The 16297-nt window shown below is 39.2% G+C and overlaps 2 protein-coding genes across 5 annotated transcripts in view; one reads left to right on the forward strand and one right to left on the reverse strand.

Annotated features, from left to right (window-relative positions):
- Positions 1-4911, forward strand: part of sh3pxd2b (SH3 and PX domains 2B) — a 35778-nt gene extending 30867 nt beyond the window's left edge. For all 4 annotated transcript variants that reach the window (XM_015060991.1, XM_015060994.1, XM_015060992.1 and 1 more), the window contains 4 exons: positions 49-251; positions 404-450; positions 537-662; positions 750-4911. In XM_015060991.1, the coding sequence (XP_014916477.1) occupies positions 49-251; positions 404-450; positions 537-662; positions 750-2261 (1888 nt within the window). In that variant the 3' untranslated portion in view covers positions 2262-4911. The remainder of the gene's footprint in view (positions 1-48; positions 252-403; positions 451-536; positions 663-749) is intronic.
- Positions 4912-6258: 1347 nt separating this feature from the next.
- stk10 (serine/threonine kinase 10) overlaps positions 6259-16297 on the reverse strand; it is a 38619-nt gene continuing 28580 nt past the window's right edge. The window contains exons 8-20 of the mRNA XM_015060990.1: positions 15697-15831; positions 13356-13685; positions 12872-13267; positions 9904-10028; positions 9303-9426; positions 8282-8461; positions 8051-8143; positions 7830-7959; positions 7624-7748; positions 7316-7504; positions 7097-7222; positions 6854-6967; positions 6259-6720 (exon numbers count right to left, since the gene is read on the reverse strand). Of these exons, the coding sequence (XP_014916476.1) occupies positions 6580-6720; positions 6854-6967; positions 7097-7222; positions 7316-7504; positions 7624-7748; positions 7830-7959; positions 8051-8143; positions 8282-8461; positions 9303-9426; positions 9904-10028; positions 12872-13267; positions 13356-13685; positions 15697-15831 (2208 nt within the window). The 3' untranslated portion in view covers positions 6259-6579. The remainder of the gene's footprint in view (positions 6721-6853; positions 6968-7096; positions 7223-7315; positions 7505-7623; positions 7749-7829; positions 7960-8050; positions 8144-8281; positions 8462-9302; positions 9427-9903; positions 10029-12871; positions 13268-13355; positions 13686-15696; positions 15832-16297) is intronic.

Here is a 16297-nt window from a genome sequence, read left to right on the forward strand (position 1 = left end):
AATGTGTCTCATTTAATGCCACTCAGTGTTTACGTTACTCCAATCCAGGTACCAAGGCCGTGAGGGCTGGGCTCCGGCCTCCTACCTGAAAAAGTCTGATATTCAAAGCCAAAGGCAATCAGCAGGCGCTGCAGCTCATGCCAGTACAAATGACCTGGAAGGGGTTTCCAAACAGAACCTGCAGAACAATGCATCAAGAGACAACCAGAAGGAAAACAGGCTCTCTATTTTCTCTGATAACAACAAAATTAGTAAGTAGGTTAAAAACACCCTTCCTAGTTGATCACCTTACAAGTTACAATTTTCATTTTTTTGTTCAGTAAAATCTGGTTTTGCATAGTGTAATTGTGTTGCCACTTACACACATACATATATCCTTATTCTACACCTTTTCCCTTCACAGAAGTGGGATCAAGACACGGACTTCCTCCACGCAGAGATCTAACCATTGTAAGACGTAACATTTTGATGTCAGAAACTCATAGAATCCATAAGTTTAACAGCTAATCTGTTTGTATGTTTCTTCTATTCCACAGCCACGTGGTGCAAACTTACCTAAGCCACCCGTTCCACCAAAGGTCGAGGAAGAGTATTACACCATAGCTGACTTTCAAACGACCATTCCAGATGGGATTAGCTTCCAAGCAGGGGTCAAAGTTGAGGTGGGTCTACCAAAGCCTCTCTGAGTCAATTTACAGTATTATAAACTTTAAAAGTTTTATTGAATTATTAACCGTTTTCCCTAATAGGTGGTTGAGAAGAATACAAGTGGTTGGTGGTACATCCAGATAGATGAGAAAGAAGGCTGGGCCCCAGCCACTTTCATCGACAAGTACAAGAAGACCAGTAATGCCCTGCGACCCAATTTTCTTGCTCCTTTACCCAATGAGATGGAGAAACTCAGGCTTGAGGATGGTGGTGCCAATGATGATACCTGGTCTAAGCCTTTACCAGATGAGCCAACCGCAGCCTCTGACTCCTTTGCCCGCCCAAAGCTGAGAGACTGGAAATCCAATGCCAACAAGACGACTCCGGCCTTCGCTGGGCCTTTGCCCCCAGCTCCAGCTGCCCCTCCAGCAGAAGAGAAACCAGCTCTGCCACCTCGACGGGAGTCTATTAATAAAAGCTTTGAGTTGGAGGCGGCAGAGAAGCCAAAACTTGATCATTGCAAGCCGTTGCCTCCAAAACCACCAGCACCTGGAGTCATCGTGCCTCTTGTTACCCCCAAATCTGCCCCTTTCAAGCCAGAGAAGCCACCAGAGATCAAAAAGGAAGATAAGAGCAAAGCTCTTCCTCTTCGCAATGAAATGGGTCTTGAGTGTGGCCACAAAGTCTCTGTTAAAGAGGTAAAGAAGTTTAATCTGAAACCTGTTCCCAAACAGCCACCAAAACCGAAAGCAGAGAACCGGGAAGAGAAACCAGAGCCTGCAGGACCTGCAGCCTTTATGAAGGGTAAGCCGGTGGTCAGACCGAAACCCGTTCCAGCTGCCAAACCTGATCCACCAGCAGAAAACAAAGTGGACATCACCAACCTTAGGAGCAAGTTGAGGCCATCAAAAGCTGCGGATGTTGGCTCTTCTGAGGGAAACCATCAGAATGATTCTTCAGCAGCAGGAAGCAGCTCACCCTCCAGTTCTTCGCCCATCCACATCCCTGTGCTCAATAACAGCAAGTCCTCTGATGAGCCAAAACTCCCTCCCAAACACATAAATGGTCTTAGCCAGGAGAAATCATCCCCGCCTCCAAAACCAGCAGTGCCCCCACACAAGGAGCCTCCTCAGAGACCTCCTGCCATGGCTCCAAAAAGACCTCCTCCTCCAAAGAAGACCGATCCATCCAGCCCAACCGAAAACAAGCCTCCTTCTCTGAAAGAACTGCAAGAGACTCCCAAGCCTGGACCACCACCACAACTCAACAGGCCTCCTCCCCCAAAACCCAAAGCGTTTGTTCAACCACCTTCAAGCAAAGACAAAGACGACCCCAAGGGGAATAAAGCTCCCATTCCTCCCAAGCCCCAGATGAAACCTGAAAAGTCCGGACCACCCAAGGACAAGCTTCCGCCGTTACTCAAGGAGCCCAGTAAGGATGAGCTCTATCTAGCCGTGGCGGACTTTGAAGGGGATGAGCAAACGTCGAGCTTCAAGGTGGGGACGGTGTTTGAAGTTCTGGAGAAAAACAACAGCGGTTGGTGGTTCTGTAAAAATGTAGGAGAGGATGTTGAGGGCTGGATCCCCTCGAACTACCTGAGCAAAAAGCCTTAGGTCTTATGATTCATTTAAATGTAACCAGAAGAGAACAAAATAATACACCAATGGTGTAAATGTAAAGAAAAGCAATCTTTCTGCCACTTCACTACTTGTTTTATTTATAGGTAAAATTTTTTTAATAAATACTTTAAAAATACCCAGCCAAACGAACCAGCAATAATAGACCCTTTTTTGTGGAGGTTTCATGATGTTTACTTATTTTTATTTTTATCTAGATATTGTAAGAAATCATACTCGCTTTTGTGGCTACGTGTCAATCACAGCCTCTGTATCACGTTCCCATAACTTGGGCTGAAAACTGGGACGGCATTTAGCCCAAGTTGCAGGGTGTGCCTGATTTACGGGTGTGTTAGCACCCATGCCTTTAAGGATGCAGTGCCTCAAAATATATGCAAAGTATAGCTTCAGTGCTTACAAAGTATATGCAGCTGTAGGCTTAGTAGGTGTTCATATCTTGCCAGTTTCTATTCTGCAGCAGGGAAAAAAGGATCCTAAATAACTTAAGAATTTCATGAGTGTAGTGGGGACGTTCACTAATTTCATCTGAGCTTTCGTGTATGGTTAACATTTTTCTTTAACATATATCTTTGCCAAGTATTAATGTTGTTTGTAATTTTAAAAACTTACATTCAGGTGCATCTGAATAACAGAAAAATCTAAATGTTTCTAATTTCAGATTAACAGAGGAAGCTCATATTTTATGGAAATGCACAACTTTATGTCCTGCACATTTCACTGACAGACTCAGAAAGGCATTGCTAAAAAAAAAAGTCAGATGTTCAAAGTGCTTTGTCTAAGTGCAAAAACTGAGTGGAAAGAAAAAGTGTGTTTTAAAAAAAGAAGGTACACTAGTCACATGAATAATTGTAGGCTTAAAAGAAATAGACTGGGCTGCAGAGAGCCAATGCTTCCACCACAGCCACCTATGGCTTAAAACTGTTGCATTTCTTGTATTAAGTCATAGTAGAAATAGAGACATAGAAAGTGAGGTCAGTTTTGATTTGGGGCCCAGAGACTGGAGGAAGACTAAAGATTCTTGAAGTCCAGTCTGATTTTTTTTCAGTCAGTGATAATTTATGGAGCCGTTTCATCTGCTGTTGGTTCCTCGTGGCTCGTCAGGCCGAAAGTCAACACACCGTCTACCAGAAACTTTTAGAGCCTTGTGCCTCCTTCTGCAGACAGTGTTTTGTAGATGAGGAGTTGACAGCTGCTGACACTGCCAATAATACCATGACCATAGTATCACTGTGTCTCAATGGACAGCAAACTTATCAGACCAGAACCCCATAGAGAATCTAGAAAGCTCTATTTCTATGGGGTTTAGAGAGTAAATTGTCAAAGCCAGAAAGTCACATTTTAGATCATTTTATGTTAAAATTCTTGCCTAAGAATCCCAGTCAAGTTACTGAATACATGTTCTGTTCAATATCGGACAGAACAAATATTTCCGAATTAAAATCCTTTTTTACCGGTATTGTGCGCTGTCCTAGATTGAAGTCTGAAAGACTCAATTTTGGGTTTTGATTAGCTTTAGCGAAATCAAAAATTGGAATATATCACACAGTGTGTAATGAGTTTCTATATTTTATGTGTTTTATGTGGACTTACTAAAAAAACATCCAGTTGCTCATGTTACTTCAGTTTATTAGGATGCACCTGTATTAGCGTTCTTTTATTGTTGACTGAATCAGTGATGATTGTTGTGATTAGTAACAGATGTGCAGCTTCTCTCACTTCAGGCAAGTTCAAGTTTTGCACAATTTCAGTGTGGAGAGAAGAACAACTTTTAACGTTACACCAGCTTTGTTTCTTTTCTTTTTTTTAGCTCACTGTTACATAATCATCTATATGTAAACATAATATCCCAAAGTAAGAGGTTGGTAGGAAGCTTTGTGTCAGAAAACATTTTTTAACATAACTGTTATCTTTCATCCAAACATAAGAGCTGTACAATGTGAAATGCAGAACATTCTGCCCATAAAAAAATTGAAGATTTCCATTGGTTTGTGCAATGATTTACAGTGTTGTAAATGTACAGGCTTTTCCTGATGTTCGGTGCTCAAATAAAAAAATGACCATTGTATAAACATAATATTTTACATGCTTGACTGGTTTCAAGCAAGGGTCAGCAGAGCAAATTATTTTTATTGTACAGTGATGTCATACTTTAGCAGTTTTTTTAATGGTCCTTGTTGTAATTCTCTTTTCGGTGTGCAATTTCAAAATACTGGAATTTGCTTTAATGTTAATTACAAATAGTATAGCTTGGTGGTTAAAATAAAAACTAATTTGCTTTATCCAGTAACTGGCTGCTACTTTTACAGCAAATGGTTCAATAAAGTAACAATAAAATGTTTATAGACACAGCTACAAGTTGTAACACTACTTATGTTCTGCTTCTAGTTGCTGAAATGTTTCACAAAATTCAAGCCATATTACAGCACTGACAGTCTGTCGCCCAAATAAACATTTCAAAATGATACCCACAACGTCATAAAGGTGTTATGTGGCCAAAGGAGGGCAGGATGCACATTGATGGCCCCCCATATTTCAGTATTGTATTTCTTTTTCTATGTATTTTGCATTACACTGTCTCTACCTTTACTTTTAAGTCAATAAAAAAATTCAACTTGGAAAATTCAAATGTCTGAATTCACTCTTCCACTGGATCCTTTACTCTTTTTTTGCTGGAACTGTTTTTATCTCAGCTTCCAGAGCATTGTGATGTAAAGAGTCAATTTTGGAACAAAGATCCAATTTGTTAAAATTAGGTTAATGTGATTTAAGTAGATCTTTCACTTCTGTTAATAAATCGTTTGTCTCCAGATGCAGCGGACTCTGATGCCAACACTAAAGGTCAGTCAGAGAGCAGCCAGGACCAAACTGTCTTGAAACAACAATCTCAAAACAAGTTTATGCAAAAACTATTTTGAAGCTTAAAATCATCACATTTACACTGGACTGTTAAACTGAAAAGCTAATCACTTATTTTTATGTTCTATATAAATACATTGATATTTGCACATTGCTTTCCTTTCATATTCTTTGAATAAAAAGAACAAATCAGCACTTACACTTTTCTTTTTTAAAAAAAGGATTTTATTGAGTTATTTACACCAGTGGTTCCATCTCATGATTTTCATACATACTCACAACCCCTTTCATACAAATAACATTATGTAAACCAAGAAATACACAGATGAAGCAACGGAAATCACCAATGAAAGAGCAGTTAAGCTGTACCTGATTCAGTGCAACTCTGCAGGCCAAATTCTATTTTTACACTCATTTATCTTTTTTTTTCTTTTTTTTTGCAAAAGGCTGGAAAATCTATTTTAGGAATTTACGTTTTTATATTATTCCTCCTCTTAGTGCAAAGAAAAGTAAAAAAAAAAAAAATATTCTGAACTTAGCGACATCCATACAGTATTGCACATTGGTTAGAAGCAGTTCATTAACTGCACTGGATATAATTGCACACCTAACATTTAAACCACCCATGAAAAATAATAAAAAAAAAAAAACATATTTTACTTTGGTTTTGTCAGTTCCCATCCAGTGTAACTAGTTATACAGTAAATAAAAGAAAATAAGCAACACTATCTGATAGATATGTCTTCCTTTGTTTGATAAAACTGAGCTAAATAATAATCTATATGTTCTTTTTTGAAGAAAAAATGGTTCAATTCAAATAACTTTGGATTCCACCTCACATCCCACTTGAGAGATGAATTTAAAGCCGTCCTTCAAATCATGGTTGTTAAACAGAAAAGATACAAAAAACTTTCAATTTACAGTGTTAATTAAGATCATGACCTTTATCAGTAGAAAAATAAATAAGGCGTTGGCAGCTATGTGACAAAAACGAGAGGTTAATGGTTAGAACAGTCAAAACAGCTGGGAAGAATTATATATATATATATATATATATATATATATATATATATATAAAACCATAGTTAGACTGAAAATAATTTTGATTAGTTACTAATTTTCCAGGACTGAATGCATCCCTTCCACTCATCAAACTTCCCTGGTTGGGGAACGTTGAACATGAAGGATGTTTTTTTCTTTAGATGCACAGTTAAAAACTGAAAATTTGGCATCTTAATTTTCAATTACATAAAAAAAACAACTAAAGATAAAATAAAAATCGAGCTACAACATAAATATTGACTAAAGCAACATAGAAATCCAAGGAAAGTCTTGGGTTTTGTCATTCCTAATAAAGCAAATGAAACCAGAAGCAGCAGGCGTCTGGAACACACTTCTGTGCAGAACTCAGGTAGATGCAACGTCACCGCCGCTCTGTTCATATGGTGGACGAGTCCAAGTAAGGCACAAACTTAGAGAGTTTGTGGGGAGAGCTGGGGTTTGAATTATCTACGCTCTCTTTCATCATGAAGAAAGCTTCCTGGTCCCTTTTCTTCGCACTCAGCTCATCCTCAATTTCCTACAAAATTGAAGTCCAGAGTACACCATGTCAGAATGTCTCCAAAAAAATTTTACTTTTTAACAACTCAAGCATTCTGCTGTTTAGAGCTACAAAGCTGACTTTACGATGAGGTCAAGAGGGAAACACTCGCCTTCTTCCTGACTCTCAGCTGCTCCCTCCACTCCTTCATCTGCTGTGCATGCTGCTCATCCAGATGCTTCAGCCTCTGAGTCTCATTCTCAATCAGCATGTGACACTTTTCATTCTGAAAGACAGAAGAGTGTTAGTTTGTAATAGGCACACAATTGAAACTGGAATAAAAATACCCATGAGAGAACCCAAAAGATCATCATAAAAAAAAAAGAAAATCAGAGGAGAGGGAGCTGTTATCCACCTGCAGCTGCTGCAGCTCCCTGATGTTGCTTTCACACTGGCCCATCATCTCCTTCAGCTGGTTCTCATGCTTTTGCTGCTGATGCTGCCTCTCTGCCTTCTGCCGCTTCTGCTCCTGCAGAGAAAACTGAACAGCCACGCGAGAGGGAAGGGAGTGGGTCACTAACAATCCGACTCATAAATGTTCTGTAGGGCAGAAAGGCGGCAGAGGCAGACCAACCTGCTTGACCTTTTCTCTGTCCTCTGAGGCACTGCCTGTCGAATTGATGCGCAGACTCTTCTTGAACATCGTCATGCGAGTCTTCGCCTCATTGCGCTGGATTTTTGGCATCCGGGTTTTCTCCTGCTGCTGCCTGTTCTTCAGCAGCTCAATCATGCGCTGGTTGTAGGACTGCATTTGTTCTTGCTCCTGTAGACAGAAAACATTTACCCAGACTTGAAAAATGTACCAAAAATCGAGGATTTCCTTTAATTTGGCTCATTAACGGTACATGGGACGGCAGGTGGACATACATCCAGTCCACTAACCTTTTCGTGTTTCTTTAGGAGTAGATGCCTCTGAAGGAAGTACTGGTCTTTCATTTGCTGCTTCAGCAGCTGGTGTTTGTCTAAGAGGTTCTTCTCCTCCATGTCCCATAACGTGGCCTCTCGCTCTAATCATGAAATAATCATCATGCTAATTTGTCCAAAATGCACAGGACTTTGGCTTTACTAGTGTTAGCAGTTTACTGTACCTCTGATGAGTTCTTGCTTCTTGTTGAGACATTCTCTCTCGGTTTCTGCAATCTCCCTCTTGTTATTGGAGAGGATCATTTTCAGTGTTGTATCTAGGAAGTTCTTCTGGTCCGCCACAAATTTCTCCTCCTAAAAAAAAACAAACATCAAAAAAGGTAAGTTTGACAGTTATGAAGTCTTTAAAAAGTTTAAGCAAACACGTCGGGATCCTTCAGCTTACCTGCTTCATCTTTGATTCCTGGAAGAAGCTCATGCGCTGCTTTAAGGTGTCTTTTCGCTCACTCCGAGACATCTTGTCAACTGAATGTTTAACCTAAGCAATAAATACTTCAGTTCAGAAATCATCCAGCTGCTCAGTGCTCCAGGTTTTATGCATTTCACTGCTCCATGTTTAATCCTGAATTTTATACATTGAAATGACTAAAAGCAGGAATGTGCAGTTGAATCAAACCTCCTTCTTCTTCTGTTTCAGCTGATCCATGAATTTGTGGTATTCTCGGTCTTGTTCTGTTTTGATGCGTTTGGTTTCTTCCTTGAGCTTAAGGCTGTGTTCTGTCTCCATCTTCTCAATAGTTTGCTTCTGAAGTTTCTCCAGATTCTCCAGCTCTGTATCAAAATGCTTCTTCTTGGCCTGAGATGTACCAGGAGACAAACACTTAAAAATACGGACAGAGCTACAGCACCCAGGAAAAGAGTTTATTCTGTCTGAGCTTTTCAATTGTTTGCTACATTAAAAAGTCAAAATCCATGGATTTTTTTCTGTCACAGACCAACAACCAGCTGTAAACTCTACCAAGTATTTGCACTCAGTGCCTGTGAGTTAATGCTTTTAGATTCACCTATTGGTGAGACTTCATCCATCTAGAGGTCAAAATCTTACTGTATGAAATTAGTTTAAAGTCCGTCAGATTGAGTGGGAAGTATCTGGGATTTTTTTTTTCTTTCCAAAACTCTGAGGGTTTCTTATAAGGTGGTCCAGCATTTCACTCCATTTATGTTCAACTCTAACCAGCTGTCCCTGCTGAAGAAAAAGAGTGTTTCCTAAGCATGATGCTGCCACCACCATGCTCTGTTCAAGGGGTCAGCCGAAAGCTAGGTTTGCACTCTCAACTCTTTCCATTTTCAGAAGACAGATTGCACAATGATTTGAGATTCCCAAAAAATTTTAAAAAGGGAACCTTCTCTAAACTTCTGTTTTCACTTTTCAGATTTTTATTTGTAAAATCATTACAAAACCATGTATAATTTTCCATCTATGTTATATTTATGCTAAATGGTGTTACTTTCTGACATAGATGTTCAATAAAACACCAAATTTTATTGGTACAGCAACAAAATGTTTTTATAAGATGCTGTATGCCAAGTCAAACCTTTTACAGCTGATTCCGTTAATAAACTAATTTAATATGTGGGTTTCAAAATGATTTCCAGAGAAGACTCTGTGTCAGGTTGCAGTTTAACTATGAACTCACATTTATTTCCTGGTCAAAGCGTTTCTGGATTTGCTCCCTCTGGGATTCCAGCTTTCCATTGAGAACAGACAGAGCGCGTTGCTCTTCCTTCTGCAGAAAACGGAGCTCACGCAGCTCCTGACGCCTAAACACACACACACACACACACAAACAGGATATGTATTTTTACAAGTCAAAAAGAAAATGCAAAAATTTAAATAAATCTTTGAGATCAAGTTGAAAAAATTAAGACAGACAAAACATGACAACGCATTGTAGTTATGTCATTTGTTTCTCCTTTTTTCAAAGTCCTAAACAGATATAGACTACACTCAAATGTAGTTTTGTGTAATGAACACTAGATGGCACTACTGTGTCAAAGATTCATTAAACAGAACACCCACAAAGCTTCATCCAGAGGTGAATACTTCCTCAAAGTTCAGGCTAAAATTGTTTTCAAACTGAAAGTAAGAAGCAACATAGTCACTTATCAAAGAGCGATCTACATGCTCAAAAATGAATTCACTCAAAATATATTTACAGAAAACCACAGAGCAGCAGGACCTGGAGCTTTTCATCAATATGAGAAGTGCTGAACATGGACACCTAAAAATGTGTTTACCTCAGAAATCTCATCTCCTCATCTTTCTTCTCATCGTCCCGGATGATCTTTGAGGTGGTCACGCTCAGCTCCACGCCATCCACAACAAACTTTCTGGTTCGCCTTAGAGTCTTGCTGGAAAAGTCCTGATGGTGGATAGACATGGAGGATTTATAGACCCGAGTATGTTAGACGAGTTTTTTTTTTATTTCTACATGCTGTTTTGTTTGTAATAATAATAATAATTCTCACAGATCCAGAAAATTTTTTTTTTTTTTTTTTTTTTTTTTTAGGACCGACGTAAGTCATGAGCTTTGATTTTGTATGAAACTCAGACTGAGTTTACATTTACAATGATCCAGCTGCGTTCGTGTGAATTGTGGTAATTCTTTTAAAGAACCAATAGTGAATCAAATACCAACTATGGAGAACTACCAGTAAACAGAAAATGGAGTCATTGAGGTTTTTTTTTTTATTTACATAACTTGATAATTCCATAATTTCCTGAAAAACCAGTCTCTTTTTTTATTTTATTTTTTTACATGAAACTTTTCTGAAATACTGACAGCTCTTAACTTTAAACTGTTTTCTCAACTGAAGAAACTAAAAAACACATTTTATTTAAAATAACATGTGTGTGTAATCTTAACATTATCTTTAAAAACAATGCATTGTGTGTCTTAACGGTGAAAAAGGCCTGTGAAAAAAGTCAAAGTGAGGAGGATTCCTTTGAGTTATGCTTAAACCAATAAATCTGATGCAATTTTATTCAAACCAATTAAAAGCAACAAACTCGAGCTTCTTTCAGATCAGTGTAATCTTCTGAATGAGTCTTAAGTGTTTGCTGTGTGTGTGACGACAAAGACGTTGTTAAAGTTCCTGTTGGTCGGGTTCGTCTACAAGCAGCCAGACTCTCAATCTGTCAACAATGCAGGAAGAAGCTAAAGCTAAAAAAGCCTCAACTACAGGATGCAAAACCTTTTTATTCTTAGTCTGTTTAAATGAAATGTGGAGTCTCTTCCTGAAAACTAAATACACTTTATAAAAGACATAATAGAACAACGGAATTAATCAAATGACATCGTTTAGCATTTTAAAAAAAAAAACAATCCAAGTTTTAGTTCAACCACACCTCATGACTTGACAGAAAAGTTGTTATGGCAAAACTAAGAATGTGTTGCTTGTGGTGAATCTCACTGAATCTCTACAGACGTGTATTAAATTATTAAAACACATTCATATTTCGGGGTGTGATACAGAACTTTTGTGAAAGTCGCTTCTGCCTGAAGTGACTTTGAGACAGAAGTAACTGAAGTGAACACACACTTCAGACAGTGTCTGTTCACACTGAGTGGACAGTTTTTACTGTGACTGTCCAGTCAGATGACCATTGGCTATTTTTAAAGGCAACTGATACAAAGGAAAGAGATTAAAGCTCGATATCCTGCTGTATCTGTTAAAGACTCTTATTTTGAATCAGTGAAGGAAGTAGAATTGCTTTGCTTTGTTAACATAGTCATATCACAAACTGTTTGGCTCACTGCTAAAATGCAGCACTAGTTGCTTTTTGTAACAAAGACTGATATTTTAGGTTATTTTGTATAAAAACATTGAATATATGAGGAAAAAACAAGCATGTCAGAGGCTCTGAGATGCCGTTGGAACCTCACTAGAGGAAGTATAGTCACAAACTCTTTGGAAGACAATGAGGTGAATAAATGTTATACTGCAGTAGCATCAAGTACATCAAGCTATTTTAAGGCTTTTCACACGTTACAATCCAGCAGAGCAAATCCACGTCCAACTGTTTTTCTTATTTTGGTTAATTTGATTTTATTTTTGGTCTCCTCCATCACTGAATGACATCAAGTCTCAGTATTAAAAAAACCAAAGGCCTTAAGAAATGAGAAACAACTTAAGTTTTTCTTGCACAATACTTTTGGGGGAACAGTTTAAAACTCAGACCAGAGCCACACAGTCCAGATGGAAAGCTTTGGTACGTCTACAGGGCACCGGCAGCTGAGCCTCCAGCAGCAAATGACAGCTACTAAACCCAGCTGCGTGTCCATCTGATGAGTTCATTCCTTTTCTAATGAGAATTTATTCCATATTAGAAAAACCAAAAGATAAACGAATAATAATCAGGTAATGTGTAGAGCATATTTTTCTACATTTCAATCACTGCTGATTTTCTCCATTTCCAAACATGAACCCCTCCAGACGCCTCGATGTAGTCATTATCTCTATAGCATCAATATTCTGTTCTGTAAAATAAATTATGCAGACAGTAGACTTTGAATCTGTGTCTGTCAGTTAGCCTCCAGAAACAACTATGTGACAATGAGCTCCATAGAAACTTCAACTCACAATAGTGAATGTGGGACTGTCCCCACACAAAGGGCACCATTGGTTCCTGATGACTGTGAATGAATGTGTTATATGGATACTTGGCTTCACCAGCTTCTGGTTTAGTAGCTTCCATCTCTTTGGACGGTCAGTGGCTCATTGTTGAGATGAAATCACTTCACTTTTGACAGACTGTAAATGAAGCTTTAATCTGGACCCATGTTGTGAGGTGTAATATGTGATGTAAACCCGATGGAGACAGACTATCTTCTGTGTCAGTTAACGCCCTCGCCCCAAAACACAACACAGCACTGTTTCAGTTCCTGATGAGGTGCAGAGAAGACGTTTTTCCAAGGTGGAGTTTTCCTACAGAGGCACTGAGATCCCTCTGTAAGCCTTTGACTCCTAAATACAGGTCAGAGTAAACACAAGGTTCTGAAACAGGTTGTGTTTTATTGAATCTATTACCATTATATCTACAGTTTTTCTCATCTTCTCTAAAACTAAGAGGTTCTCTGAGAAACCGGCTGGTTTTGGAATTGATTTTTAGTGATGCAGACAGTCAGCCTTGCTAATAGAAGTTGCTTTCCAGATAAGATACATGTTAAACATATGATTGTGTTATGTTTTAAGTTTTACTGACCCTTGCAGTTATGTTGAAGTTCTCCTGTTTAACCGACATGCTGTCCGATCCCAGGCTGCCCGTTAACGAGTTTCGTTTGTGATTCCTTCCGTTGGCTTGCGGCGAGGACGGCTCCATGTTCCTTCCTATCGACAGACGATCTGCCATTCCTTTGCTTATTGTGTCGTTCAGGGCATTGTGAGGCTGTGGTACCGGGGAAGCTGCAAAGGATGGTGTGGGAGTGGACCCAGGAGTCATGCTGGGACTCGAGCTTGGAGTGGGTGAGTCTCTGCTGCCGGTCATCTCTCCCTCAGATGTATGGACCCTGGGTATGTCCCGGTTGATCATACTGTCAAGTTTTTCTGCAGTCATCTCAGACGGGGGTGGCCGTTCATTCTCTGGTGTCTCTAAAGCCGCCTGGGGGATTAACAGTGGTTATTAATACAAACTTCGTCTTAAACTGCTTGAACAAACTACGGGAAATGAAACGGATTTAGCTGAGCACCTTCTCCTCCTCCATTGTGGGGGTAATCTTTCCATCCTCAATGCCAGAGTCTGAGCTGGAGGTCTTTGTTGAGGTCTCGCTCTCAGCTTTCTCAGACTCCAGTACCTCATCAGCCAGCCGGCCCCCCACCTCCTCTGGATCTTTGTGAGAGACGGCGAAGCGTGGCAAGGGGACGGGCACTGCGGCTCGGTGCTCCTCTGCTGTCGTGGCGGGCCGAGCCAGTCTCCTGGGTAAAGGTACAGGTGAGGGTGTGGTGGAGCTTGGAGTGTCCGCTGACTGATCTTCATCCAAACTGGTCTGACTCGTCTGGCATGGCTCCTTTTCTGGTGGCTGGAGGAAACAGAGAGGCATTGTTATGCATCCGTGATACGAATCATTCTTGTTTTTTTAGGATTTAAGTTCCTAAATGTTAATGTTTTCAACCTTTGCTTCTAGTCCAAATGCTAATGGATGAAGTTATTCATACTTCCTACATCTAGTCAATTCAACTGAACCTTTGGCTAAAAGGAATGCTGGCCTTCCTCCTTCATGCTCCCTTTACCTGCGACAGAGATGGTCATCTAATCTCTCCTGAAAGCACTAACTGGAAAAGAGTTCTTACAGTAATTGTTACCCAAGATGTGACTCTAGATAATCACCTCCTTTGTTTTGCATGAAGCAGATTATAAATTAAAATGAACGTCATTTGAAATTCAAGGTAATTATATATCAATGAGTATTTTGACTAAGCATTTTAGTAATACCTATTACTATTTATTAAATTATTTAATCTAGATTCACAAAATATCTTCATGTTTGTAGGGTCAAGTTATGACTCTCCTGTGTTTTTGTAATTTGGCAAAACTTTCCAGCTCTGAGTGAAATATGGAATAAATGATTGGCTAAATTTCAATCCTTTGGTAAAAAATAAACAACATGTTTTTTTTCTGTTCTTGCTTAAAGAGAAGATCAGCGCTACAATAAATATTTATTATGTTATTTGCAGAGATACAGTGAGAAATCAGTAAATAGCCAGAATCAGGTGGTTTTTTTCTCAAAATGTCCTGATCAAAATTCTAACTTTTCCCCCAGTCAGTCGATTCACCACAAGAAACCAAAAACAGTTCAGATAACCAAAACCCATCTTCAGGGTGGAAATCGGTATAGAAGGAAGACGGCTTTTTAAGTTTCACAGAGATGATTAAACATTTGAGGCAACATTTCAAACTATTTTCTGTCTGCTTTTATCTAAGCGGCTACTTTTAAAACAGGAGGCGGAGAATGAGCAGAAATCCAGAAGACAGCAGAGTGCAGCCGAGTGGCCAAGTTTTTCCTTTTGACCTTTCACCTTATCCATCATGGAACATGGAGATGGAAATGTTGGCACCGTTTTTGTAAATCTAAAATAGTCAAAGGTTATCCATTTTCTAAAGGAAGTACACGCAGACATTGTTTCTTTTTCTGAACAAATATTTTCAATGCCTGAAACTTTTAATATAAAGGGGAATCGATTAAGACTGACATTGGTAGACTCCAGTCATGTGTCTCTAATTGTTACAGTTTTTCTTAGATTCAACACATTAACATTGAGATAATCCTATTTGACACAAAGATGAGAACCGCTAAACCCCTGTGTGAAGTCAGAAGTGATCATAACGCAAAACAACTTTTATAAGCGTCTAACTTTAGTGGTGCAAAACATCTAAAAAAGGAAAACATTTGTTCCCTGGAGACAAACTGGCCAGTGGACTCTTTAGAGGCCTGGAAACTGGTTTATTTAAAGGTCAGTATGGCATCAAAACAATGAGAACTCTTACATAAATTTACTTCATCTGGAGTGGTGGGACAACAACATTTTCCATACAGAAGCAAGGTTAAAAGCAGGCGCCTATACTTAAACACATTTGGGTGTGAGGGAATGCCAGTATTCCGGCTTCTGTTCCTTTGTTTGTGCTGACTGCCCTCTCGTACTATAACTTTCTAATCTTGTGTCCTCTGTGGATCTGTGAACGGTCTCAGCAAAACCAAACTAAACACATCAGCGCAGGGACTGTATTTACCGGAAGGAAAATGTTGCTTAAATGGGATAACCAGTAAAGTAAAACAACAAGCAGGTCTGAAGCATAACGTCTGGGCTTTTTGGGGGAAATGTGCAAGTAAGCATGTTCACTTTGTGTCAGCATAAGCCTAAATGTCAGCATGGAGACAAAACAATAGCTGTGTTGTTGCAGAAAATTTTACCCAAATCTCATTTATGCACTATTGGATAAATGCTTTTTACCTTCGAGGAAACACTCCTCACTTCTTGTTTTGGAAATAAAAAACTGGCAAAGAGTGAAATGACAGAACAGAAGTATGGTACCTCAATGAGATCCATTGTGTCGTCGTCCTCTCCTTCCTCTCTATTGTCTTCGATTTCCTCCATGACCTCAGCTTTGGCCTCGGCCACCAGCTCTATCAGTGGACGGTTGGAGGTCACCGTCTTCACAAAAGGGTGCTGTGGACAGAGAGCAATGACGAGCTCTTTAAAGTGATTATTGATTGAAGGCATTTCTAACAAACAAGCACACTTATGCTGTAATTGTTAATGCCAGTTCAAAGTGACAGAACTCACAAGGCTCCCAGTCACCAAAACAAAGAACAGGACAGTTTTCCTGGAGGAAGCTGGATGAGTTATCCATGGAAATACTCTCAAATAACATCCACTGGGACAATTTGTCCATTTAATGCTTTTCCTTTTAGGTCACAAGTCTTTTAAGTAAACATATTTATCGAGTTGAACTATAATTTTCTAATAAATAGTGTCAGAGTAATAACTCATGCTGTATGCACAAAAATATTTTACATTAAAAGTAATTTAGTAAACAGCAGTCAGCTCCTATTTGAAGTTTTCCACATAATTTTTCTTGTTGAGAAAACTGACTGGTTAATTCAGATGAGTTTAATACATTAGACTGGTTTAA

The sequence above is a fragment of the Poecilia latipinna genome, unplaced genomic scaffold, assembly GCF_001443285.1.
Source record: "Poecilia latipinna isolate Pla-1442-1.1 unplaced genomic scaffold, P_latipinna-1.0 Scaffold1764, whole genome shotgun sequence".
Taxonomy (NCBI): Eukaryota; Metazoa; Chordata; class Actinopteri; order Cyprinodontiformes; family Poeciliidae; genus Poecilia; species Poecilia latipinna.